The sequence below is a fragment of the Perca fluviatilis genome, chromosome 12 (assembly GCF_010015445.1).
Source record: "Perca fluviatilis chromosome 12, GENO_Pfluv_1.0, whole genome shotgun sequence".
NCBI lineage: Eukaryota > Metazoa > Chordata > Actinopteri > Perciformes > Percidae > Perca > Perca fluviatilis.
In genome coordinates, this window is record NC_053123.1 from 26,535,668 (window position 1) to 26,560,990 (window position 25,323).

Below are 25,323 nucleotides of genomic sequence, written 5' to 3' on the forward strand. Positions count from 1 at the left end.
CAAAAGAGTGCAATGTACTGCATTTTCTCCGTCAAGAAAGAAACAATAAACCACATTTCCGCCATTAATTAACTCATATTGTTTATTATATGTTATAGTCTATAACATATAATAAACAATATGTATAGTTATAATATTTCAGACGAACCGATTACACTGACCTGGAAACGAGTTGGTAGTTTACCATAGACAGTATATAAGTTTACACGTGTATCTTAGCAACGGACGAACTCAGCTTCGGCCAATTATGTTAAGGCCAATAGATGATTGACGTGAAACAAACCAATCAAAGGTTTGAGAAACGAAACTGTCCCACCCACGCCGCGTTGAATTGTGGGATTGAAACCGAAAATCGACAACAAACTATCTTCGCTGTCACCTCGCGTAGATACCTGTTTGTATTTAGGAGCGTTTCGTTACACTACTTCACTGAAAAAAGAGAAATGGAAAATCTGCATCTGGCTGGGGAGGAGGAGGATCTTTATTCGGGTTACAACGACTATAATCCAACATTTGACTCCGAGGTGAGTTACCGACTATGCTATTTTAGCTAGCTCTGAAGTTGGCAGTTTAGGTCAAAGCCGTTTGCAATCAATTGTACAGCTCACAATGATACAATTAATGCTACATAGGATAGGAGTTGTATAGGTGGCGAATTACAACATATTATTTCAATTTAATTGCATTTATAGTGTCAAATCATAACAGAAGTTATTTCAGGACACTTTCCAGATATAGGAACGTTAGGTCTAGCTAGACCACACATTTACAGAGCAATCCCCCAAAGAGAATGCATTTGGTGATAGAGCGAGAGATTCACATAACTATAATGATAAAAGAAATTGAACTAATAATAATTATCGCATTGGGTATAATGGAATAACACAATGAACAGTAATAATAATAATAATAATAATAATAAGTCATAGGGCTGGGCGATATGGAGAAAATCAGATATCACAATATTCTTGACCAAATACCTCGATATCGATATTGCGACGATATTCTAGGGTTGACAATTGGTGCTTTAACAAAATATCTTCACACTTAGATTTTACATAAATAATCATCAGTAATGTGGACATAATGTCTAAATGGAAAAAGAGGCAAATAATAGAACAGCTTGCTACAACAGTCTGGTAAGTTCAGAAAAGTACATCACTTTAATGTAAAGCAGCCTTTAAAACCAGTAAAAGACAACACTTAAATCATATCACGATATTACGATATCCAAAATCTAAGACAATATCTAGTCTGATATCACGATATCGATATATCGATATATCGATATATTGCCCAGCCCTAATAAGTTATAGTTCTATTATCTTAACTGTTGTTATTATTGCAACCATTATTATTATTATTATTATTATTATTATTATTAATAATAATAATAATAGTAGTAGTAGTAGTAGTAGTAGTAGTAGCAGCAGCAATGGGCGTTGGGCAGGCAGCAACCACGATCCAGGTGTCACCACTTTCCATGGAATGACATGATTAATTGATTTGAAAATGAAATCATTATTTTGCTATCTACTTTATAGCAAATTATTATCTACTTTTGTATTGGACAAGGGATTTGTAAAGAATAAAAACTAATTCTTTAACAATTTCAAGGAGTTGGAAAACGATGTGGGCTTCCAGCAAGCAGTGAGGACAAGTCATGGAAGAAGACCTCCGGTGAGTATCTACTACAGTGTTACTAGTTACTTTCCAGATTTAGATTAATAATGCAAATATAAATCTCAGCTAATCGTGTGTGTGTGTGTGTGTGTGTGTGTGTGTGTGTGTGTGTGTGTGTGTGTGTGTGTGTGTGTGTGTGTGTGTGTGTGTGTGTGTGTGTGTGTGTGTGTGTGTGTGTGTGTGAGAGACACTGAGGAGGGTGCATTATGTCCTAATTGTCCTAAAATGTCATGTTTTGAATAATCTAGATGACTGCCAAATTTCCTGGCACTGCCATTGGAGCCCGACCTTTAGCTACTTCCTTTGGAGTAAGTACAATGACATGGAATCTTTTTGTAAATAAGACCTGATTTGTAAACTTTACAACACCTTTCTACACTTTTATTGAATCAGCACATCTAACTAACATTCTGGTCCCCACTGACTTCTTTGTAAAAAATGACACAAATTAAACAATATATCATGTAAGCGCCTCTGTCGTACAGATTAATTCACTAGTATGTACAATAGGTGTGACATTGTGCAGCTGAAGACAGTGATGATGATTTCATCGTGATCTACATGAAAATAAATTACAGGTTAAAGAAACAACATTCACTTACAATAACCAAGATAACTATAACGAGTCTTTAAATATATGCTTTTAATAATGAACATGTTTTGGTTTCATATTTGCATTATAAATGATATTGTCAGGTTAACATGCCTAAATTATTCTCACCTATTTTATACTTATTGTTTCATGAAGGCTCGGATCCCTCTGGCCTCTTCAATGGGCAGACCCATGACTGGAGCTGTGCAGGTGAGCAGGATTGGCCAATCAAGTGTGCATTTAAGATCTTGCATAGTTTTTTATTATACAATAATTGACAGCTATTACTTACTCAATGCTAAATATGTAGGGATGATCAATATAGGTTTTGTTGTAGGTTTTCTACACGTTTGTATGTTCCCAATTGGCCAATATCGTGTATTTACGGAGAGCTAAAAAACAACCTCTCATACTACTCAACATTAATAATAGCTCTGTTTTTACAAAAGAAAATGGTGAAAATAAAGCGCATTAGGCAAGCTATCACTATGTTGTGTTTTCTTTTTTTTCCCTGTTGTCAAATGTGACAGGATGGAGCAGCCCGACCAATGACTGCTGTGAGAGCAGCAGGTTACACTTCCTCCCTGACACGTGGTGAGTTTAAGGGAGTCCCAAAAAGAAATTATCTCGCTAAAAATGTGTTAATTTGGATTACCATGTGATTAGTGTTTAGCTTGTGATTCTGTGGCTGCTCATTTTCACTCTTTCTGCATTGTGTTATTCTTCAGTAACAGAATACAGTTGTAGTGAGGGACAATGCCAGCATGGTTCTAATCTTCAACAAGCAAAGCAAAGCCATTTTTATTAGGATGTACCTTTTGTGTATGTATAAGAACAGACTGATAGGATGCTAATTAGTATTATTTGTATTTTCAGGCTCAACCTTTGACCCTCTGGGCCAGTCCAAAGGCCCTGCACCTTCACTTGAAGCAAAGAATGAGGACACGTGAGTTGTCACTCTTTAAACTGTTTTAGTGTTTCATTGAAGATTATCCCTGCATTATCCAGGTTAGTGTTTTCCCCTTAGCAGTGTGACGAAAAGACCTGGATAAAGTGTTACAATCTGATGTCTAGGGGTTAACTGGACGCAACATAACAGGTGCCCCCCCACACTCTTCCCACTCCCAAACATGGCCAAGACAAATAATTTCAAAGTAGCAGTTTGTATTTATTTTGGAGATGAGGCCCCAAGACAACAAACAAAACAATTCTAATGGCAAACTGAACTTACCTAAACCCAAAACAAAATGTAAAGAAAAGACAAAGCTCTAACCTAAGCTTCTAATCACAAAACAGGAGAAAAAGGGAACAGAGAAAAAAGGACTTCTCACTCCTACCAGACTGCTACTAGCAAAACAAGACAAAGAAAAATGTATTCACAACTAACACAAAATGGCTGAAGGATAATAAATCAAAGAACTCAAAACAACCATTCTCACTGAAGGCTGCTAACACTACTCAACAACTTGGAACACAACACACCGGTTACAAAGGCACATGTTGGAAATGGCAGAGTGAAGACAGGGGGGGAGGGGCAGAGCTCCTGTCTGATGAGGCTTAAGATGGCTGCTGTCCTCCCGGCGACCAATCAGGAGACAGCAATCAGCTCTGCTGGACCAATCCGGTGTTCACACCTGTTCTTCATTACCTGTGTACCCTCAGGAGAACGGGCCTGTTTCACAAAACCAAGATAAGGGATTAAGCCGGGATTTCCCAGTTATCCTGGATGAATTAAGCCTTGATTCGGTTTCACGAAAGCGGAGGCACATAAATCACCATGGAGATTTATTCTGTACAGCTAGCCTGCTCCTGACCAGGCTAACAGCCAGGATTTATTTAATCCTGTAGCCTTTTCTGATCACCCAGCAGTGGTTTTACCCTATTGTTATCAGCCTGGATTAAAATACAACAGGTGCATTTTGCTGTTTATTTAAGTACTGTTATTATTTAAAGTTGTGACCATTATTTTTTTATTTATAATTATTCATGTGACAGTCATTGTTACTGTTATATTGCTGTATGAAGACTGCTGTTCATATTGTTGTTAGAAGTTTGATGAATATATTACGGCAGTTGTTGAGATAATTAGGAAAGGCTGATAAAATTTCAAATGTGTTTTTAAATGAAGTCTGTTACTAAGGGCAATACATACAATGCTGTACATTTCTATAGTTGACCAATGCACCTTGAATTATTTTAGTTGATTAATTTTTTTTAAATTCAATGTACATTGTATTTGGCATTCTTAGCACACAATTTATGTTGTCCAGTAAACTGGGACTATAATTTGGGAGGATTGTACAATTTAAGAACATATCCTAATTGTACAATCCTCCCAAATTATAGTCTTAGTTCACTGGACCAGTAACTATCTAGTGATGTAGGCTACTGTGCATTCATGTAACAACAGGGAGAGGACACCTCAATGGTTTTTGACCTTATATTTGGGGGGAAATAACTGATGAATATCACTCTGTTCCATTCATGTTTACAGTGTGCATGGAATTTATCACTTAATTATCTTCATAGTTTCTAGATTTTAGAGTCCAATTTCTTCAGTGTCTTTATTTTCTATGTCCATATATACAGGGAGCAAGGCATATAATATGTAGAGAAGGAAACTCTGCCTCTATAAAAATAAAAAAAATGAAACGTGGAAAAAGGGCGTAGTAGATAAGCGGACCGACTGAATGATAGTCTAAAAATATACATTTATGAAATACTGCTCTTAACTGAAACCATTCAATGAGTCACTGTCATTTGCAAAAACGATATATATAATATAATATAATATGACTTAGGAAACTTATATTTTAGCCCATGAGAGAGGGAGGAACAGAGTGAAAGAGATATTTATGCATCATATTCTAGCGTTGTAGAAAATTCATCTTCATTGTAAATTTCCTGAGTAACATTATCTTCTGCTTACTTTTAAGGCAAAGAGTACAACTGTTAATTTGTGAAAATGATTAGTAGCCTAATCATTGAATGGAATGATTATGACGGTTTCAGTTCAGAGCCGTGGTCAGTTATTGTATATGTTTAGGCTACAATTACGCATTCAGTCGGTCCGTGATCGTCTGCTACGCTTTCTCTCGCTGTTTCATTACAGCGGCTGTGTTTCTTTTCTTTTTACGTCGTCATACTTCCACAAAAAGCTGCTGCTCACACTGTATAAAGTATGTACAATGCGTATTCTCCATGTTGGCATCAGTAAATCTGTGATCGACCTTGCAGTCTTTTGAGGAAAGCCGTGGACGCGCATCTATCTGAATTACTTCAGCCTGGCTCAACCTAGTCGCTCCTCCTCAGCCTGGCTCGGCCTTCGTGAAACGCACCAAGCCAGGATGCACAGATTAGACTAGGTCAAGCCTCGCTTTATCAGTTATCCTGGATTTATATATTCTGCTTTTGTGAAACAGGCCCCAGGTGATAGTGCAGGGCAAAACAAATTACAATAATATGACCTCAGGGTCATAACAAAAGGTATTTATAGGTGCTTAATTGCATCTATTAGGATCTAAAGACGCATATTTTGTCATAGTAGCGTATATAATTGTGTGTGTATATGTACTCTGTATCTGTCTCTAAAGAGCAGTTTTTTGTTAAGTGGAGAAAGACGTGCTTTCAAGCAACATTTTCACACATTGTATTGCTGTGTTTGTGTTGTGTTCTTGCAGACCTGAAGAGAAGATTAAGATTCTGGAGAAAAAAGTGAATGACCTGATAGAAGAGAGCTGCATGGCACAGAGCATTGGAGCCTTACAACTGGTCAGATTCTGTCATTCTTTAACATACTGTTTAGTATTAAAAAAAATGGCTGTTTGGATTTGGAGAGAAGGGTCTCCAAGTGAGACAGTGATTAATTTTTTATTGTGTCAGCTCGGCACTCCAACACATTGGACTGAGTATCGGGTTAAAGTGTCATCAGAGGCGCTTTACACAAATATAACCCTGTAATAAAGCTTTTAGTTCCCCCGCCAGTAGTTGTTAAACCTAAAAAAAAGTGGTTGGCTAAAATACCTAAGGTTTATTACCCTACCCTATTTTCAGTGCATTAAAAAGCATATAGTATAACATACGGAACTAGACAAACAGATTGAGTTTGTAGTTCATTGTGAAGTGCAACAGAAACCTATTATAACTGAAACATTTGAAATGCTTTCTCAAAAAGTGACTTGGCAGTTGAACTATATTTATCAGGACACATTTTACTGTACAGGGCTTCTACATGGGTGTTGGTGTCACTACTGCTGACCTGTGTATGTGAATTTGTGTCTTTGTGTGGTCATGTCTCTTTACTGTATGTACTGTTACTGATGTATTTTTACAGGCCCTTGAAAAGGCCAAAGAGGCAGGGAGGAAGGAAAGAGCACTGGTGAGACAGAGGGAACAATCTGGCAATGCGGACCACATCAATTTAGACCTCACCTACTCTGTAAGTAATGCTGCTGTATGTGAAAAATTGTTCCAGTGTCTGTAAATGAAATGATTGAGCACTTACTTCCTACACTCTGAATAACACCTTTTGGGAAATCCACTCTTTAAGTTTTATTGCTATCATTAATTAAAGAAAAAATACCTGTTGTTGTTTTTTACATTCTTATTTATTATCTGTGATACAATAAACTGTGTTTGAGGAGATAATTGGTGATCAAGTGTTGTAGTCTTCATTCTTACTTTTTTGGCGAATCCATCCAACTACTACTACTACTACTACTACTACTACTACTACTACTACTACTACTACTACTACTAGTGATTTCCTACATTTTCCAGAGTGTGGTGGCTAAGTACAAATAAGAGAGAGCAAGAGTTTTTCTAGCACTTCTTATATAAAATGTCACTTCTCTTGCACAGTGGCTGCATTGCATTCTGGTGTATTTGTTGGCACTAGAGAGAAGTTGTTACTGTTTGATTCTGTGAGAATGACCCAATCTCACAGATGGGTCATTTAATAGCAAGAAAAAACGTTTCTTCCTATTAAACTCCATTGTTGTGCTGAAATATTAGTTGTAATGTCAAATTGTAAGTTTTGCCAATTGACAACTGGAATAATCACCACTAAAATTTGCTCAGGATTGTAAATTACATAAGTAACAGCTGCTGTATATGTTAGTATCTGTATGTATATGTTCTTTTCATATTAAGTGACATTTAGTTATTTTCATATTAGAGGGAGACACAGTTAAGGAAGTAACTGGCAGGATTTGATCCATAGCACATGTTAAGCTTTAGAGGCAGTGGACCTAACCACTCAGCTATGTGGGCACAGCTCACAGAAAAAAAATTCAATTTAATGTTAGCTTCTGTGAATAAGTTCCTGACTTCATTGTCTGTTTTGGTATTATTTGATTTAGAAATAATGAATATTTCTGTCATTACCAGGTTTTGCTCAACCTAGCCAACCAGTATGCGAACAATGAAATGTACCCAGAGGCCCTAAACAGCTACCAGGTCATTGTTAAGAACAAGATGTTCAGTAATGCAGGTGAGCAGACCACTGAGCTCTTACAGATGTGTTTAAACTATGGCTGCCCAAGTGAATCCACCAATTACTCAGGGAGGACCGAAAATCCAGTCTTTTTAATATGACTGTTAAAAAAAAAAAGAAAAAAAAAAGAGGATATTTGTTAGTGTGACTCTGGTCTGGTACTGCAGCTTTGAAATACAAATTATCATGGTAGCAAAAAATTCTTTTCTGTGGTTTTCCCTCAAACTACATCTGTGCTGCTCTTCTAGGCCGCCTAAAAGTCAACATGGCCAACATCTACGTCAAACAGAAGAACTACCCCAAAGCCATCAAGTTCTACCGAATGGCACTGGATCAGATCTCCAACGCTCACAAGGAAATGAGGATCAAGATCATGCAGAACATCGGCGTGGTCTTTGTCCGCATGGGCCAATACTCAGACGCCATAACATCTTTTGAGCACATCATGAGTGAGAGTCCCAACATCAAGACCGGCTTCAACCTTATCCTGTGCTACTATGCCATCGGTGACAGGGAGAGGATGAAAAAGGCCTTTCAGAAGCTCATCTCTGTTCCTCTGGGCATCGATGATGAAGACAAGTACATCCCATCTAATGTGAGTGTGTGTGTGTGTGTGTGTGTGTGTGTGTGTGTGTGTGTGTGTGTGTGTGTGTGTGTGTGTGTGTGTGTGTGTGTGTGTGTGTGTGTGTGTGTGTGTGTGTGTGTGTGTGTGTGTGTGTGTGTGTGTGTGTGTGTGTGTGTGTGTGCGTGCCTTTACCTGGATGTACTATTGTGTGCTTAAACAATTGGCAACCTCTTTTAAATTATTGAAGTACAATAGTCTTGTAGTACGTAAACAACAACCTAACTAAGAACACATAGTTATCAGATATGTCTATACATTCTCATTTCCTATTATTCAGTGTTTGAACAAACTTTGTCCTGTTATCTCTCTCAGGATGACACAGACTCAAGTATGGTCATCGAGGCCATTAAGAACGACAAACTTCACCAGATGGAAAGAGATCTGTAGGAAAATGTCACACAAACGCACACTTTTCTTTTTTCCAGCTAAAACACCAAGCACACTGCATTTTGAATACAATGCATACTGTTGTTTTAATAATTGGGTTTTGTACGTGAACCCGTGCCCTGTTTTCTCCCCATATATTGTACATAGAAAAGTCCTGGCTGAGAAGTACATCATGACCGCTGCCAAACTGATCGCTCCGGCCATTGAGACATCTTTTGCTACTGGATTTGACTGGTTTGTTACTGTTGTATTGGTTTTGTCTTTTCATCTTAACACTAGAGGGCATACGATGTGCAAGTGGACTCCAGCTCCATTACAGGACTCAGAAAGACAAAAACATGATTTTCAAGGTGATAACTGATAAGCAGATATAATAAGAGATAGCTGACAACATACTCCATAAAATGAGTGAGTGTTTTCCCTTGATTTCCGTAATCAGATTTCAAATGTTCCTGGATTTCTAACCCAGCTAGGTCACTCTAAAGGAAAATATGAAAACAATGATAAGTGTCGGTTACTAGTTTTTCGAGTTCTTTTGCGCCATTTCCAGCCACTTAAAGAGGCAGCAGATAGTGTTTTGTCAGATGAAGCCTCAAATTTTAGAGCAAAAACTGCAGATTTGCCCCCCTCTGAAACTGCCGATGCTGAGATTGTGATAGAAACAAGGACAATTAGTTTGTATGTTTTCATTGAGCAGGTTTCAGGTGCCTCCTGCTCCTGTAGTGAATATGTAAAAGGGTGGCTATAACCTTCCCATCCTCTCCTGCTTCCCCCTTCTTCTTCACACCCATGCTATTTTGTTTTTAAACGAGTGTAGTAAGTTTTATCATCGCTTAAGAGGATTTTATGCCTTTATAACAATTTTGTTTTAGTAGTAACTGAGTAAAAACACCAAAATCAAAATGCAGTCTATACAGCAGATTTCATGTGCCTGGCTTATTGGTCAAATTGAGTTCAAACTAATAATTATACATGCTATTTGCAGCAAAAATCAAATGATGTGATATGATGCATAAAGTATTATACTGTGCATGTATTGTTTCTTTTTAGGTGTGTGGACATGGTGAAGAATTCTCAGTATGTTGAGCTTGCCAACGATCTAGAGATAAACAAAGCTATCACCTACCTCCGACAGAAGGACTTCAACCAGGTGACTTTTTGTCTTAACAGTATAAAGGGCAAGACCACTCAATTTAGGCATCTCACTCCTTTAGTCTGTGGTTGTCACCACAGTATCATGCTAATATTTGCCACCTTGTTAAAGATTAGATATTTAAGAATATGCCGAATCCTTTCAGTTTAAAGCCAGACGTTTAAACCAAACATTTCATGTGAATGCTTCAACCTAAAATCTCAGTATATACTATAATTGCAAAACTATAAGTCATTAACATTAGAGACTGACTTTGCAGAAACAGAAAATATTTGTTGTAGATTTTATTGTCACTGTTGTATTATTGTGTTACAAATTCTAAATCTGGAAAAAGGTACTCTCATTAAAGCTAAAAAAAAATTTCTGGAGTAAGTTACATTTATGAAATGGTAAAATGAGTGGTATTTCCCTTTTTTCTTTTATTTTTTTCCATCTATTTTTCCATCTTTTTTTTTTAACAACGATTTGTTTCCATGCAGTTATTGGCCAGCGTTGTTTATATATGTCAGTTTTCTCCTGCTAATGCTGTTTCAGGAATGTACAGCATCAGACTCAAATTTTCCCCTTCTCATTGCCCTCCATTCTCTCTTGCTTTTTGTCTTGTTTCCTTCCCATCTGCATGCCTAAGGTTGAGGTATGTGTGCCTTCTGTTTCCATGTTCACGTTTAGATAGTGTTTTTTTGTTACTATGTAAGAAGGCTTTTTCCAAATAATGTCACTGCCAAGAGAAGTTGGAGAAGCAGTTATTGGTTTAAAACCCACAGACCAGTAAGGAAAATCTGGGTTCAGAGAGGAATTATAATGGTTCCGTCTCTAACTAAGCACCCAAGGAACTGCATCTTTGCCAGTAGCGCTAAGTTTTTTTAATTATATAGAACTGCAGTATCTAACTTTCTTGCACTGATGGGCTTTATATTTATGGAACCCCAAACTTTTCAATATTAAGTAATTAAAAAAGGAAACATAATCATATAAATACAGTGTGTAAAACATACAAATGAAACTAATTTGTGAAATAATTGAAGAAATTATTAACTCGACTCATACATCATTTGCATAATAACTGACATGAAATAAAAATGAATTAAAACATTATTATAATAACAGATTTAACTAAATAACATTTTATAATGAGTTAATTATTTTACAAATGATTGTGTTATATATTTTCCCCAAATTATTCTTGTGATCATTTCATACTTATTTATTTAATATTGAACACTTTGGAGCTCCATATACATCTGATGCATGTTTGTGGTGCTTTTATACTCTTGATAGGTAGTGGTGATGGTGGTGTAATCTGCAGCCTCAGTGCTGCTGTAGCCTAGCTGGTGGTTTGTCAAAACCTTTACACCCTAATACTGTTGGATTATCTCCCCAGTAAATAATGTACGTAAGTGGCATAACAACCAAGTAAATGTGGTAAAAAATTGTATTAAAAAAATTACATGTCTGAGGAAAACGATCATGACTCATTACTACAAAAACCAGATAGTTGCATTCTGCAATGATTCTTGCAATGAACACTTTGTGGTTTATGGTGGTTCCTTTACTGGTCTCCTTTATATACCATAGTCTTCTAAAATATACATACAACTACACATTTAATATTTATTCTGATATTTTCTTATATAAAGAGTATTTATAGAAGGTGTGATCGCTCAACATAAATCATAAATATAAGCAGAAGCTTCAGATCACATCAATATGTGATCTTTTATGCTTGTAAGTGGGGAAATCGGCTTTTACTGAAGTTATGCAGTATTGTATAACATTTACCCTGACAGCTTTTTATTATGCGTTATCAGGCAGTGGAGACTCTAAAGACATTTGAGAAGAAGGACAGCAGAGTGAAGAGTGCTGCAGCCACCAACCTCTCTTTCCTCTACTTCCTGGTAAGATTATCTCCTTGACGAATCAAAAGGCTTTATATTTATATTGTTTAAGTGCTCAGAGACAAGTGGATGTTTGCCGACAAGTATATGCTGCCAGTAGATTCTTCCCCTCTGATCTTTCACCTGTTACAGGAGAAGGACTATGACCAGGCTGACCGATACGCAGACCTTGCCATGACCGCTGACCGCTACAACCCGGCAGCACTTATCAACAAAGGCAACACAGTGTTCGTCAAGCAAGACTATGAAAAGGCTGCAGAGTTCTACAAAGAAGCACTTAGGAATGATTCCTCCTGCACTGAGGCCCTCTACAACCTGGGTAATGTCCATATCCATGATACAGTGCAGTGGTAGATAATGCAGAGGTCAGTTTATAGTATAGTTAAGGTTAAAGGTTGTCCAAGTTCAGCAGTGCTAAACAGGAGTATAACAATAAAAAAAAAAAATTACTCTAAAAGCCATAAGTTTCTCGCTTCAATAGACGTTAAAACGTTAAAGAAATGTAATCTCTATTTTCCAGTATGACTCAGCCATCATAGGTGGGCTCATGACCAGTTTTGAAAAGCATTTGATGTAAAAAATGTCCACTTATTGTATTTAAAGTACACTGTAAGGACTTCATGTGTCACCTTTTTTTAGGGGAATATCTGTAGGTTGTCAAAGAAACTTGTTATAGTGTCAGGGCCCTATTTTAACGATCTGAAACGCAAGTATGAAACGTAAAACGCAAGTAGCTTTGTGGGTGGATCTCGGCCGCTGTTGCTATTATACCGGCGGGATAAATGAGTCTTGCGCCCTACGCAAATCTTAAGTGGGTTGGTCTGAAGTAACTAGGTGTGGTTTGGGCGTAACGTGAAAATAACCAATCAGAGCGTCTTCTCACATTCCCTTTTGAGAGCAGGCCTGCTTGTTCCATGGCGGATTGCTATTATGACGGCGGATTTGCCTGGCGCACGCCAGCGGGAGCTGTCCGGGATGCGGCAAAGTAATAAATGCAAGTCTTATCCGGGTGGCGATGTTGCTGCGGCCTCTCGGGCGCATCTCCTCAAGTCTGGAGAGGATTGCTGCAGCCATGGAGCATGGGCCTCAAAACGCACCACCTGCACCTGTTGTGCCCCTTCCTCCTCCCCCCACTCCATCTCCGTCCACCCGCTCCACCAGGAGCACATCGCGCATTACTCCCTGGCCAGATTCCGCTGGAGTGTCCAATCCCACCGTAGTTCAACATCACGTCTCCTTAAGTCCTCTAATATTTCCTCATTTATGTCATCAACACATGCATGATTCATGGAAATGTTGTGTAAAACACAACAAGCCACAAAGAATGCTGCGAATTTTTGAGGACTGTACTGTAAAGTGCCTCCTGATCTATCCAAAAACCTGGAGCACTTTTTCAGTATTCAGTATTTTTTCAGTAATATTTATCCTTGTAATTATGTATGGTTTGCAAAAATGGGAACTGCTGCGTCCGTTTAGATGAGAGAAGCAAAGTGTATGCGCGTTGTGCACACGCTAGGCTACATTACGGCCAAGCATGCGCCCCTAAAATAGCATCTGAATAACGCGCTACTGACTTTAGACTGGCGGCACTGACTTTAGACCAGGTTTTTCCTGGTCAGTGGCAGAATTGTTTTCAGAAACTGCAAAATAGCACCAGGGAACGTTTGCCCCGGAACACGCCTCCTCTTTTCGCTGAACTGCCCCCGGGAGCGCAAATACATTCCCTAATTTACCGATGTGGAAAAGTCCGCTGTGCGTCGGATGCAAAATAGGAATGATACATGCGTCTGTGTACAAAGGCAATTGCGCTGAGTGCAAGATAGGGCCCTCAGTGTCTTAAGTCAATTAAAGCAACACTAGAGAACTTTTCCTGCTTCGGTCCCCCTACAGGTTGGAAGCGGAATTGTCCATTACATTACATTATGCAAGTTTGCCAGATCGGGTAGTCGGATCTGTAGTTCGAATGAACGGGACAATGTAATGTAATGGACAATTCCGCTTCCAACCTGTAGGGGGACCGAAGCGGGAAAAGTTCTCATGTTGCTTTTAAGTTTGACAGTTTTTGGCCCCTATCCCCTTGTACCAGGTCTAACCTATAAGAAACTGAATCGTCTCGAGGAGGCTCTGGACTGCTTCCTGAAGCTCCATGCCATTCTACGGAACAGTGCTCAAGTCATGTACCAGCTGGCCAATCTGTATCCTACTGATAAGAAGTGTAATTTGTTAAATGTGTTTTTGAATATTTGTCTGTAACTGCTTCTAACAATTGTAACTCGCCAGATGTTTCTGGGAAGGTGTTCATCTATGGATTCAAACCTGTGTCTCTGTCCATTCCCATGTGATCATATGTTGGTCCTTGACTCATTGGCTTCATATATGAGCTTCTGGAAGATCCCCAACAGGCAATCGAGTGGTTGATACAGGTCTTGAGTGTAACTCACACCGACCCCCAGGCACTGGCCAAACTGGGGGAGCTTTATGATGGCGAGGGGGACAAATCCCAGGCTTTCCAGTACTACTACGAGGTACAAGATCATTTAATGTGTTGCTGAGGACTTAATTTAACAATGTTACCTAGAATTGCTCTGATGTTGTTCGGGTTGTGTTGCTGTCCAGTCCTTCAGATACTTCCCCTCCAACATCGATGTCATCGAGTGGCTTGGGGCTTACTACATCGAGACACAGTTCTGTGAGAAAGCCATTCAGTACTTTGAAAGAGCCACACTCATACAGTAAGTAACCACAAGTTAAAGTAATGTAGAAGGTAAAAGAATAACAAGTAACAAACCAAATAGTTCTGGGTAAAAAAAAAAAGGAGTATTTTTGGGGGAAGTCAGGTTCATTTTGAGAAACATCTGTGAAATGATGTTATTTCTACATTTTTCAGACTTGATTAAGTGATTGGTGTCTTATTTCATGTTGTTTTGTTTGTTTCTTCTTTCATCAACCATGAAGCTTGTTTTCATCTGGAAGTCATTTTTGTCTTTAACAAAGAGGACAGATCATTTGGTTTTGTTTATGTTCTGAATTCAGAATTTACTTTTTTTGTCCAATCTCTTCTTAAAAAACGGTTGTGTGTTAAAACTGACTGAATGTCTTTCTGCTGTGTTTCTCAGACCAACCCAGGTGAAGTGGCAGTTAATGGTGGCAAGCTGCTACAGAAGAAGTGGTGAGAATGATTCTTTTCTTGACCTTTCCTGGCATATTAACATAGCATGTTTCCGCTTATTCTCTGTCTAAACCAAATCACAGAAAAGTAGATTCACTCCACATTGGAATTCCTAAACTTTATCATCCACACAATGAGTGCTTGGTCATTTATTTGATTAAGGTTTATTCTTTTAATCTAGTAAAGTTTAGTTTTATCTTCACTGACTGTGAGGAGGTAAATGTGGGGAAAAGTAATAGCTGGTTCACTTAACAGTTTCAGAAACATTGACTCAGGGTGCCTGACTTGAACTAGCAATGCCAATGTGCTCAGTTAAAGTTGTAAACATAGATCCTTTTCTTTTTTTCTGCACAGGAAACTATCAGAAGGCTCTGGAAACGTATAAAGACATTCACCGCAAGTTTCCAGAAAATGTGGAATGTAATTCATCCTGTTTGTTACACAATTTTCAACAGAACTACTGACGAACATCAGATGATCCACTGATCAGAGTGTAAAGAAAATAAAAAAAAAAAAACTGTGTGTTTGACCAGGCCTGCGTTTCTTGGTGAGGCTGTGTACGGACATGGGTTTAAAGGAAGTCCAAGAATACGCCACCAAGCTGAAGAAAGCAGAGAAGATGAAGGAGATCAAAGAACAGGTAAATCTCAGTTTAACAGGTATAGGCTTTTAAAAGAGTGATTTGTAGCATTGTTGTGTAAATAAAGTTATATTCTGCTGTTCTCTATAACCAGTCGCTACAACCTGATAGTGATTAACCCTGTAGGTAGTTTATAAAAGCATCAAATGCCTTATACAGTCAATGTAGTTTATTGATATAACATTAAAATAAGGTAATACATCTGCATAATAACATTACGCAGCCTCAAAAATGACCTGCTTGTTTTGCAGTCGTATGTTACAGACCTTTCGTAAGCTTTCATTAATCATCTTTTTTTCACCAATGTCTTGGCGTCCTGTCGTCTGTTCCTGGACAAGAACACGCTGATTAAAAACATACACGTGTCCCTTTGCCATAAAATTGGTCAGTGGTCGCTGCGGCTCCAGAAATGCATGAAACACAGCTTAGTCTTCTGTTGATTTTCCATTATTCAAACTGTGTTTAGAGGAAATGCTATACAGCTGTTAAACACCTGGCTGACACGAATGCTGGGTCATTTTCAAGCAGTTGTTGTGTTTGGAGAGTCGTTCAGTGTCACCTGAGACATCTGAATGGATTAAATAAGTGGTTAGTGGTTTGATTTTAGCCAGCCAGGACATGAGGATTGGGCTGCAGAAGTCTGGCAGCCTAACTTCTTTCTAACTCACCTTAAGGTTTATTTTTATTTTCAAACTTGTATTCTTCAGCCTTAACCGAAGCTGTCTCAAGTCAAGTTTTTAAGATTAATAGAGATAGATAGATACTTTGATTATCCCCAGGGGGAAATTCACCTCACAGCAACAGTACACAAACAAAACCACACTCAACAAAGAATAGTGCAAAGAATAATAAAAATAATAATCAAAACAATTATTAAAAGTACTAAAACAAGAGTTAAAGGTAAAAGAGTAAAAGACGTATGCCCTTTAAAACATGTGCATGCAATAGTGTGCCGATATAACATATTATGCAGTAGTACTCCCCAAAGCCTGTACACAAACATTGATGTGTAAAATTGGTGGAATTTCCCTTTTTAAGTGGTAATTCCAAGATCACATGAGTATTCTATTACATCTGTCTTATTTGTGATTATGATTTATTCATTCAGCTCTGAGTAAAAGCTGGATAAGAAAATCCCCAAATATCACATAATTAAAATTAATTCTGCATTGCATCCTTATCTTGAGGAATGCAATAAAAAGTATCTATGGTGGCTCCAAAATTTAAGGTCGACACCTAAAGTAGATGACAGGCCTGTGGTCTCCCAGGTCAGTCAAGTTCTCAAGAAGGCGTGATTCAGAGTAACAGAGCTTCATGATTTTCATCCAAGGTCTTAAATTTCATTTAGTCATGTCAGTCTAAAAAAGCTCTGCAACTCTCTGTAGTAAAACCAGCAGAACACTGCCCTCAGAACATTGGTTCGGTGTGTTGTAGTTCTTTCTGGGGGATATTGGTGTTGGTACGTACGCAGTGATAAAACTACAAATCCCGTTATAAATGCAATACCTGCCCGCAAAATATGTCTGCGTCTCCTCAGAGTTTGTTAAAGTTTGGCTAGACCGCAGGTGGAAAATGGGAAAGTGTACTTTTAACAAGACATGGCTAGATCACTGCGATTTCCGCTGTTGGTTACAAGCGGTACCTATTTTTTTGGTAATGCGTCGTGTAGGTCTTAAATTTCAATCTTTTCTTAAAATGTCTTAAAAAGGTCTTAAATTTGACTTACTAAAACCTGCAAGAACCCTGCGTGTGCCACCAGAGCCAGGAACAGATTAGGAGGATGACTTTGTCAAATCACAAGCCAGCAGCTGCTCTTAAATCCAACCAGAGAAACAATCCAACAGAGAGGCAGACAGAGCTAAAGGGGTTGATTTATTAATCCCAAAAATCTCCAGAGTGAACAACAACTGATCCTGATAATATACTGTAACTGCATAGTGTATGAAAGGGTGACTGAGATAATGATTAGCAGAAGAGAAGATTAAATCACTGCTCTGATGTTGTGTTTATGTTAACCCTTGTGTTGTCTTCCCATCGACCATGCAACTTTGTGCTTTTCTGGGTTGAAATTTCAACATTTGATTCAAATTTTTGTTGTCGCTTTTTCACTTTTTTCAAATTTTTTAACTTTAAGTTTTTGTCACCTCTGGCGATGTTTTTGATGTGTTTTTTTTGTGTCACTTTTCCCGATTTTCTTTTGTTGATTTCTTTTTTTTTTTTCTGCGTAGCTTTTTACAACATTTGTCACTTTTTTCAACGTTCTTTTGTCATAGTTCTGATATAGAAAGTGTTTGTAAACGGGTCAAATTCGACCCGAGGACAACACAAGGGTTAAATGTCTTATTTTACCATGGAAATTCCCATATAATTAGTTTCAAAAATATTTTTCGACTGACTTAGTTAATGAGACACAGAGAGAGAGAGAGAGAGAGACGAATAAAAAAGACTAGGCGTTTTAACCAGAATCCAATTATATAGCATTAAATTGTTTTTTTCACCACAAAAAAAGATAATCTGGTTAAAAACTGTATATGGTAATCTTAATTTCCCCAATCCTACCCACCCTCATTCTCTCTTTCTGCAGAGGGTGAAGTCGGGGCGGGAGGGCAGTGCCAGAGGTCGGAGAGAAAGCAGAGAGGGCAGCGCCGGGAGTGCTGGTGAGTCAGTAATCACAATAACATACTAAGTTCCTGCTGTGCGTAGCTCTGTAAATGTTTGGAAGGTCCAATATATAAATAACTCTTCTAAGGGTACAAACCCAAATCTCCAATTTAAACATCTGGGGAAAAGTGCAGACTTTATTGAAATTAGAAGTACGTAGTAACCTTAACATCAGCATGAGTGCATATATTGTTGATAAAGGCAGGGCTGTGTTTCCGACCTCAATTCTTTTTGGTCCAGGTTCAAATGCATCCATAACACAAAGTGTTGAAAACAGTCAAGTACTTGTAGTAGCTAGAATTGAGTGCTTGCTCAGATTCAGTTTCTTAACATTTCCAGCTTTAAGGGTATAATAAAAAAAATATATATATATATATATATATATATATATATATATATATATATATATATATTATATATATATATATATATATATATATATATATATATATATATATATATATATATATATATATATATATATATTAAATATGGTTCTAATTAGAATCAAAGCCTGTAATCAATACAGTTTAACGCATCCTCATTTTTAGTGTCTTTTGTTCATGTATGTCATCACTTCTCTCTTCTATCTATTGTTCACACATGCTGCTGGGCAGCAGGCATCTCCACACCTGTCCTCACTTCTCCTAAGAAGGCCAGCATCATGGGTATACCTTTAGACACCACACTGAGTCCTGACTAGAGTAGAAGGCTGCAGTCATGTTCTGTTGCAAGTCTGATTTATTTTTAAGTGTATGAAAGTAGCCGTTGTGGGATTGTGGAGTTGTAGCTGTAACTCCCTGTCTAATATCAAATGGGTCACTAACAGGTCGAACACCTTACCGGGTCAGATTAATGGACCTCCTTGGTTGACTGAATTCCTTCATCCTTTTGGGATACAAAATTGTTCACGTGGAACGACAATGTAGCCTCACCTCTTTGTAGGATAAGACTGTTTAGGAGCCCTGAACGAACTGAGAGCTTGAGGCCACAGCAGACAAACTTCCACAGTTTTAGAACTCCTTCACTACAGATCCACAACAATACAGACACATACTCTAGACTGGCTCCGGAACTGGAAAGCTGGCTCATCAGCAGATTTCAAACGCAATCCAGACAAACTAGAGAGTTGCCAAAAACTTTAACAAAGAACAGCTTTGCTCTCTCTTGTGCAGCTGAATGTCTTTCCTGTAGTTAAATATATATCATGCACCTGTTATTGTGACTGCTGCTCCCTAGATAGATATAGAACTATATCTATGGCTGCGCCACCCTGCCAAAACTTCCATTATACCCCCCATGTCCTGATAAATTAGATTAGAAAACCTCAAACTTGTGTGCTTTTACTGTTCCATTTTGTTTTATACTGCCAGATATGTAAATGGTTCTGTTAAAAAGTAGCTTTTGTTAAACATATTCAATCCTTTGTATTCTTGAATATTTATTATGACACTTAAGTTGTTTAGCTAAACCCCAAACCCTCTTCTTACTTTCTTACGGCACATCAGAGATGGATGTTAAAGCAGGTGAGAGAACGGATGTTATAAAATGTCAACAAATGAGTTTTTATCAGCTCTCTGTAATTGCTTCTTTCTGCCATTTGTTTTGAGCTCTATTTGTGTCCAATGATCTTCAGTCCAACGCTGTAATCTTTCTTTCCTTTTTGTGTTTTCTTCCGTTTCTCTGGCTCTTGTGGCTGTATTCTTGCTCTGCTTCCTCTTTGCTGCCCAGTATCTCAATCTGAGTCTAAACAACTCAGTCCACTGTTGGACTCAGGGAGAGGTATGTAAGATCATTACTCCAAACTAAAGCTAAACTCTTGATAAGCAATAACATGATCCTCTTGCATTTGTCTTCTAGTCATTTATTTATTTATTTTTTACAGGGACAATGCATGTTCATCAACGTCACTGTAAATGTGCCATTGTTAGCCAAAAGGTTCATTTTCAACTGATTGGCCAAATTTCCTAGAGCCAAATTTCCTTAGCCAGATTTTGTGCTATGATGCATTAACATTACTTTTCTGTTCATTTTCCATTATAAATACTTACATATTTATTTTTATATAAAAGAATAGTGTAAAAAAAGTGAAAAGCACTGGACTAAATTGGCATTTAACCAAATATGTATCATTTGGGTTGGGTTGGGTTGAGTTTTCTTCAAGTAAACAAGTAAGTATAGTGTTTCAGTTAGGACACTATGGTCCAGAAATCTTCTAACAGGCAGCTGTGATGTTGGACTGCAATCAGTGTTTGCACTGAGTGCTCTCACAGGGGAGGAGGGAGTGATCACCCAACCCTCTTTCAGATATTTGAGAAAACCTCTAGTGCACCTGAGAATTTTCCCTCTGTCTGCATATTTTCAGCACTGTAAATTGTGTGAGTGTTTGTGTGTGTCAAGGCTTTTGGATTTCTCACGCATCCAAACCCATGTCATTCTTTGATGTGAAACTGGTAAAACCACTGTCCCAGAGCAAGAGGTGCAGGGTTCAACCTGTGCCTAAAATGTTCTTATAATATTTGTTTTTGAACTTGTTTCTCTTTTGTTCTTCATCACTTAATTTGTGTGTTCTTATTCTCTCTGTGCAACTAACTTGCATTAACCATTTTTCAAGTGTTTTTTATAAATAAGTTTTAGTAGGAAAGTGCAAAAGCCTGAAAGTTTGATTGATCAATGTTTCTATCAACCCCTCACAGAAATATTATGGCCATTCGTGCTGTGAAGCTGCATAAAACGGACTCATTGCAACTTTAAGCAAGGAAACCGTTACACACGATCAATTTTAAGTCTGGCCTCCAACCTGTCGTGTCTCACAGTTGTGTATGATAAAAGAGAAACGCCACTGAAACCATCCAATAAAAGAATAAATAGGGGAAAAAAGACAGTTTTCCAGCAGAGGTTTGGGAGTGGGACTGTGATAGAGGGTAGAAAATCAGGCCTCTTTTTCCTTCCTGGTTTTCAGCTTTCTGCCTTTGCTCTTGTCGTTTCCAAGGCTACCTGGCAGCCAGATGTGAGCTGCTGCTCGCGTCGGTCCTTCAGCTCACTAGAGCGCTCTGTCAGCCTGTCATTGGTCTGAGCCGGCAGCACAGACACATATTCTCCAACATATTCATTACATCTTAGAGTACTAGCTCTGTCTAAGAGAATTAGGACGAGAGCTGCCGCTGTTATTCAGCGTCTCTCTGTTGCAGGGACCTGTTACATTTTGGTTGATGGATGGTATCTAACAAACCCAGAGATATCTGGAAATGTAATCAATGACACGGAGCATGTCCTTTGATCGAAGTCGCCTGTTAATGGCATGATACCCCTTGCATTGTGGTTTTTATACACTTTTTAGAGCTTGGTCGTTTATAACTACAGTATATATATTTAACCGGATGTTGGATTTTAGTCATCGGACGTCTGGATCTAAAGGTATAAGATAAATAAGCTAACGTGAAACTGCTTTATTTAGTCTTCTTACCAGTTTAAATCACCAGGACCATTTGTTCTGGAGTAGACCTCTGCGGATAATTCAGCTCCCAGTAAAAATCTTCTGAACGGTAAACAATGAAGGAATCCTATCGGCAGAAAATTACATATTGTGTATGTTTAACAGAAAATTGGAAATACTGTATATGGATAAAAGTAAAGGATCAATAGTTGAAACATTCAACGTCTGTTACAACACCTCAATTTGATATATTTAAATGTGTTTGAAAAATATTCAGTTTAAAATCAGTTTAAATTAACACATTTGGAACATGTATGTTGCTGTGTGGGTATGTCAGACCAAAAAGGTTGGGAACTACTGTGCTACACACACCTACACACATTTCATAACTTAGTGTATCTGTCTCACATCTCCACCATGTTGACTTTTCAGAGTGTGAGAAAAACAAGCGTACTCCCTGTTTGACCTTTGCACATTTTTTGGAGTCTCAAGCCAAAAACATAAATTGGTCCAGCTTTGAGGGACACCTTTCTGTCAGATTTGGCAAATGTACTCCAATATGACCTTTTTAAAGCATCATTCATAATCAAATCAATTGTTCTGAGTATGTTTGTGTCTGCATGTGTGTTTTGTGCAGACAGCGGCCACAGCAGCAACAGCACTAAGGGAGAGCGGCTGAGCGCCAAGATGAGGTCACTTCCTGGTTCCAATGAGCCCTATGAGGCCAGCAGCCCAAAAGAAATAGGTGAGGAAAACCATGTTTTTTTCTCTTTTCCCCTCTGTAAACAATTATAGGATTCAAGCTGTGTCTCAATTAATCTTTAATCTTTGAACCCTTTGGTTTTTTAGCTTTGCTGACACTTAAACCACCTACATTATATATGAGAGATCAGTTTTCATGCAAAGTCTCCATTTGTGCTGCCATTTCAAGCCACTAAAATGTAAAGTTGCCTTCAACAATATTTCTCAGAAGAGGACAGTTTTTACATTTCTTTACAGTGAAAACTAAGAGACTACAATACACAATCAGCAGTTCTATTTATTTCATCTTAAAAAACATAAAAAGGCAGATACATTTTTCTTTGACAGCACTTAAAGATAACCTACTACCTGGAAATTCTTCATAGACAGCCTTTTAAGGTCAAGATAATTGTAAAATCTGTTTTACAAATAAAATTTGTAAAACTTAAATTTAAGAAATGTTTCCCATAAACATCATAACTGAAGATTAGACATTGATTACAGTAGAACAGCATCTTAAGGAGCTGTGGAACCTACAAGAGGAGCCAAAATATACATGTATTATTTGTTTTAATTGTTTTTGTTCATGTATAAATCTATACTATTATCATGAACACTTGTGTTCTTTAAGTGACGTTTGTTGTATAATGAGTGATGGTGTTTAAATTATAGAATAAAACTAACTTACTATTGATCACTGTTCCCCTCTCTCTTTACTCAACAAATGCCACTTTCCTGATGGTATATTAGCTTAGCAGGTCTAATACAGAAATGATGACCGAATCATCCACAACAGAATGCATCACAACATGACCTGTATAGTTATGAAACCTATAGGAACTAGCACTATTTCATTTTTGGTTTAATGTGAGTTTAGGAGTAACGTCTGCCTCCAGCAATAGGTAAATCAATCACAACCTTTTTAAACTTGCACCCAGTTAGTTGACTTATTAAAGGCAAGCAAGTTGAAAGCTGTAGACCATTTACTGCACATTGTCTTTGTTATCATACTGAAACATTTCAAATATAAATGATTTGTTTGGGTCATTTACAACACTTCCACTTTGGTATTCTTGATATAAAGCATGGCTTACAGATATTTAATGTGCTCCACATTTAAGAGCATTTGTAGAAATTCTCTTCAACTTTTTTTTAAAGATCAATTTTTTTATTATTTTTATATTTTTGAGCATACAACATACAGAACAAACAAATACAATTGAACAAGAACAAAAACCCTCTCCCACCCCCCACCCTCTGCGGTCTCGAGGAAAACAAAACAAACCTATAAACAAGAAAACTAAAATCACACCTTGCCTTGCCTCCTCTAATTCTTGTGGTGTTGAGGTCATTAGGACTGTTAGTGCTGCTGTGTTTCTCCATAGGTCTATAGTTGATGACTTGGCTTTGTTAATCCTTGCTGTAAAGAGCTCAAGCATAACTATGTCTTGGAAGTACGCCAACCACTGATTTATACAAAGCGAGGGGGGGGGGGGGAGCCAGCGTTGAGCTATCATTTTCTTGGTTGCGGTTGAGCCAGCTAGCCAAATTTTCACCCAAGCAGATGTAATTTAGAGTCGTCATTAAGTAACAAAACAATCAGGTCAGTAGGAATTCAACATCCTATCACATCAGATATTATTAATGTTGTTTTATTCCAAAGCTCATGCACCTGTTCACACTCCCAGACCATATGCAGGAAGGTTCTAGTTTGTTCAGGTTGACAGAACGTGCAATAGGGAGTAGGAATGACTTTAGAGACGTATCTCTTCTGAGGTGTCCAATATGTCCTACGGCATATGTTGAAGTGGATAAACTGGTGATTTGGGTTCTTGGAGCAGAGGAAAATGTTATCCCAAACTGTCTCCCAATTAATTACATTTCCCTCAGGGCTCAGCTCTCGCTCCCATTTCTTTACTATTGGGAGTTCTCCTACGGATACTTGCATCAGTTTAGCATAAATCTTGGACACTAATCCTCTCACAGGAAAATCAACAAACCATTTAATGATTGGGTGCACTTCAAGACTGTTCCCCCATGGCACTCCATAACATTTTAGGGCTGACCTTAAGCGAAGATAAAAGAAGGATGTCCTAGGGACCTCAAAGCTAGCTCTCAGGTCTTCAAAACTTAACATACCTATCTCATATTCTCTTTAACTGTTAAGATTGATTGTTATCAGAAAACAGGGCCCAGGACATTTGATAACGAGTAAACCTCTGTTCCTCTCGTGTGTAGATGCGTCCTACGTGGACCCACTGGGGCCTCAGATGGAGAGACCAAAGACTGGAGCCAAGAAGCGCATGGAGGATGACGACTTTGCCGATGAAGAGCTGGGAGACGACCTGCTGCCAGAGTAGCTTTCTCCACATTCTGCCTTCACTGCATTGTTGGGACATCTGCTCTTTTGTCACCTTTTTGAAAGGCAATAGCACAAAGCTTCACCACAAAACTAAAACATTTTATACTCCACTCTTCAGCAAAAAAACAAATGTTACGGGATAAAGACTTAATTTTTCATGGGCATCAGTAAGGGTCCAGTACATCTGTTATTGTTATACAGTCACAATGCAGTTAAAGTGTTGACATTTTACTTCAATTTAAATGTATTTACATTCATATCCAATGAATTGTGTAGAAACTATAGACCTTTTAGACATTCTGTTCCTCCCAAGAGTAAGGAAGTTCTTTACTGTTCACAAAATGTGAACGCCCTAAAACACAAGTGTGCATTTTAACCTCACTGTCACATTTTTCATTTTAAACCCAGTGTTGGGGCACAGAGCCAAAACAATGAAAAACATATTGCTGTCATAATATTTTTGACGGCAATATATGTTTCCATGT

The 25,323-nt window shown here is 38.0% G+C and overlaps 1 protein-coding gene across 6 annotated transcripts; it reads left to right on the top strand.

Moving 5' to 3' along the window:
- The first annotated feature begins 285 nt into the window (after positions 1-285).
- Positions 286-25,214, top strand: ift88 (intraflagellar transport 88 homolog). Of its 6 annotated transcripts, none has more exons than XM_039819109.1 (28): positions 286-524; positions 1,618-1,680; positions 1,932-1,991; positions 2,432-2,485; positions 2,806-2,869; positions 3,152-3,221; positions 5,956-6,046; positions 6,609-6,713; positions 7,664-7,766; positions 8,018-8,364; positions 8,707-8,777; positions 8,929-9,015; positions 9,832-9,931; positions 10,563-10,568; positions 11,743-11,829; positions 11,962-12,148; positions 13,916-14,024; positions 14,204-14,354; positions 14,446-14,561; positions 14,946-14,998; positions 15,353-15,418; positions 15,532-15,638; positions 18,223-18,295; positions 18,917-18,967; positions 19,808-19,825; positions 20,031-20,081; positions 22,373-22,480; positions 24,715-25,214. In XM_039819109.1, exons 1-28 carry the CDS (start codon positions 444-446, stop codon positions 24,834-24,836), a joined length of 2,601 nt encoding a protein of 866 aa, XP_039675043.1. In that variant the 5' UTR covers positions 286-443; the 3' UTR covers positions 24,837-25,214. The 6 variants fall into 6 exon arrangements, with proteins under 6 accessions (XP_039675043.1, XP_039675044.1, XP_039675045.1 ...); XM_039819110.1 differs by having other exon boundaries at positions 18,920-18,967; XM_039819111.1 differs by lacking the exon at positions 10,563-10,568 and having other exon boundaries at positions 287-524.
- Positions 25,215-25,323: the final 109 nt, after the last annotated feature.

Coding starts and splice junctions, on each gene's coding strand:
- ift88 (XM_039819109.1), top strand. CDS start 444: ATGGAAAATCTGCATCTGGCTGGGGAGGAGGAGGATCTTTATTCGGGT. Junction 6,714..7,663: donor ATTTAGACCTCACCTACTCT/GTAAGTAATGCT, acceptor TGTCATTACCAG/GTTTTGCTCAACCTAGCCAA. Junction 7,767..8,017: donor CAAGATGTTCAGTAATGCAG/GTGAGCAGACCA, acceptor CTGCTCTTCTAG/GCCGCCTAAAAGTCAACATG.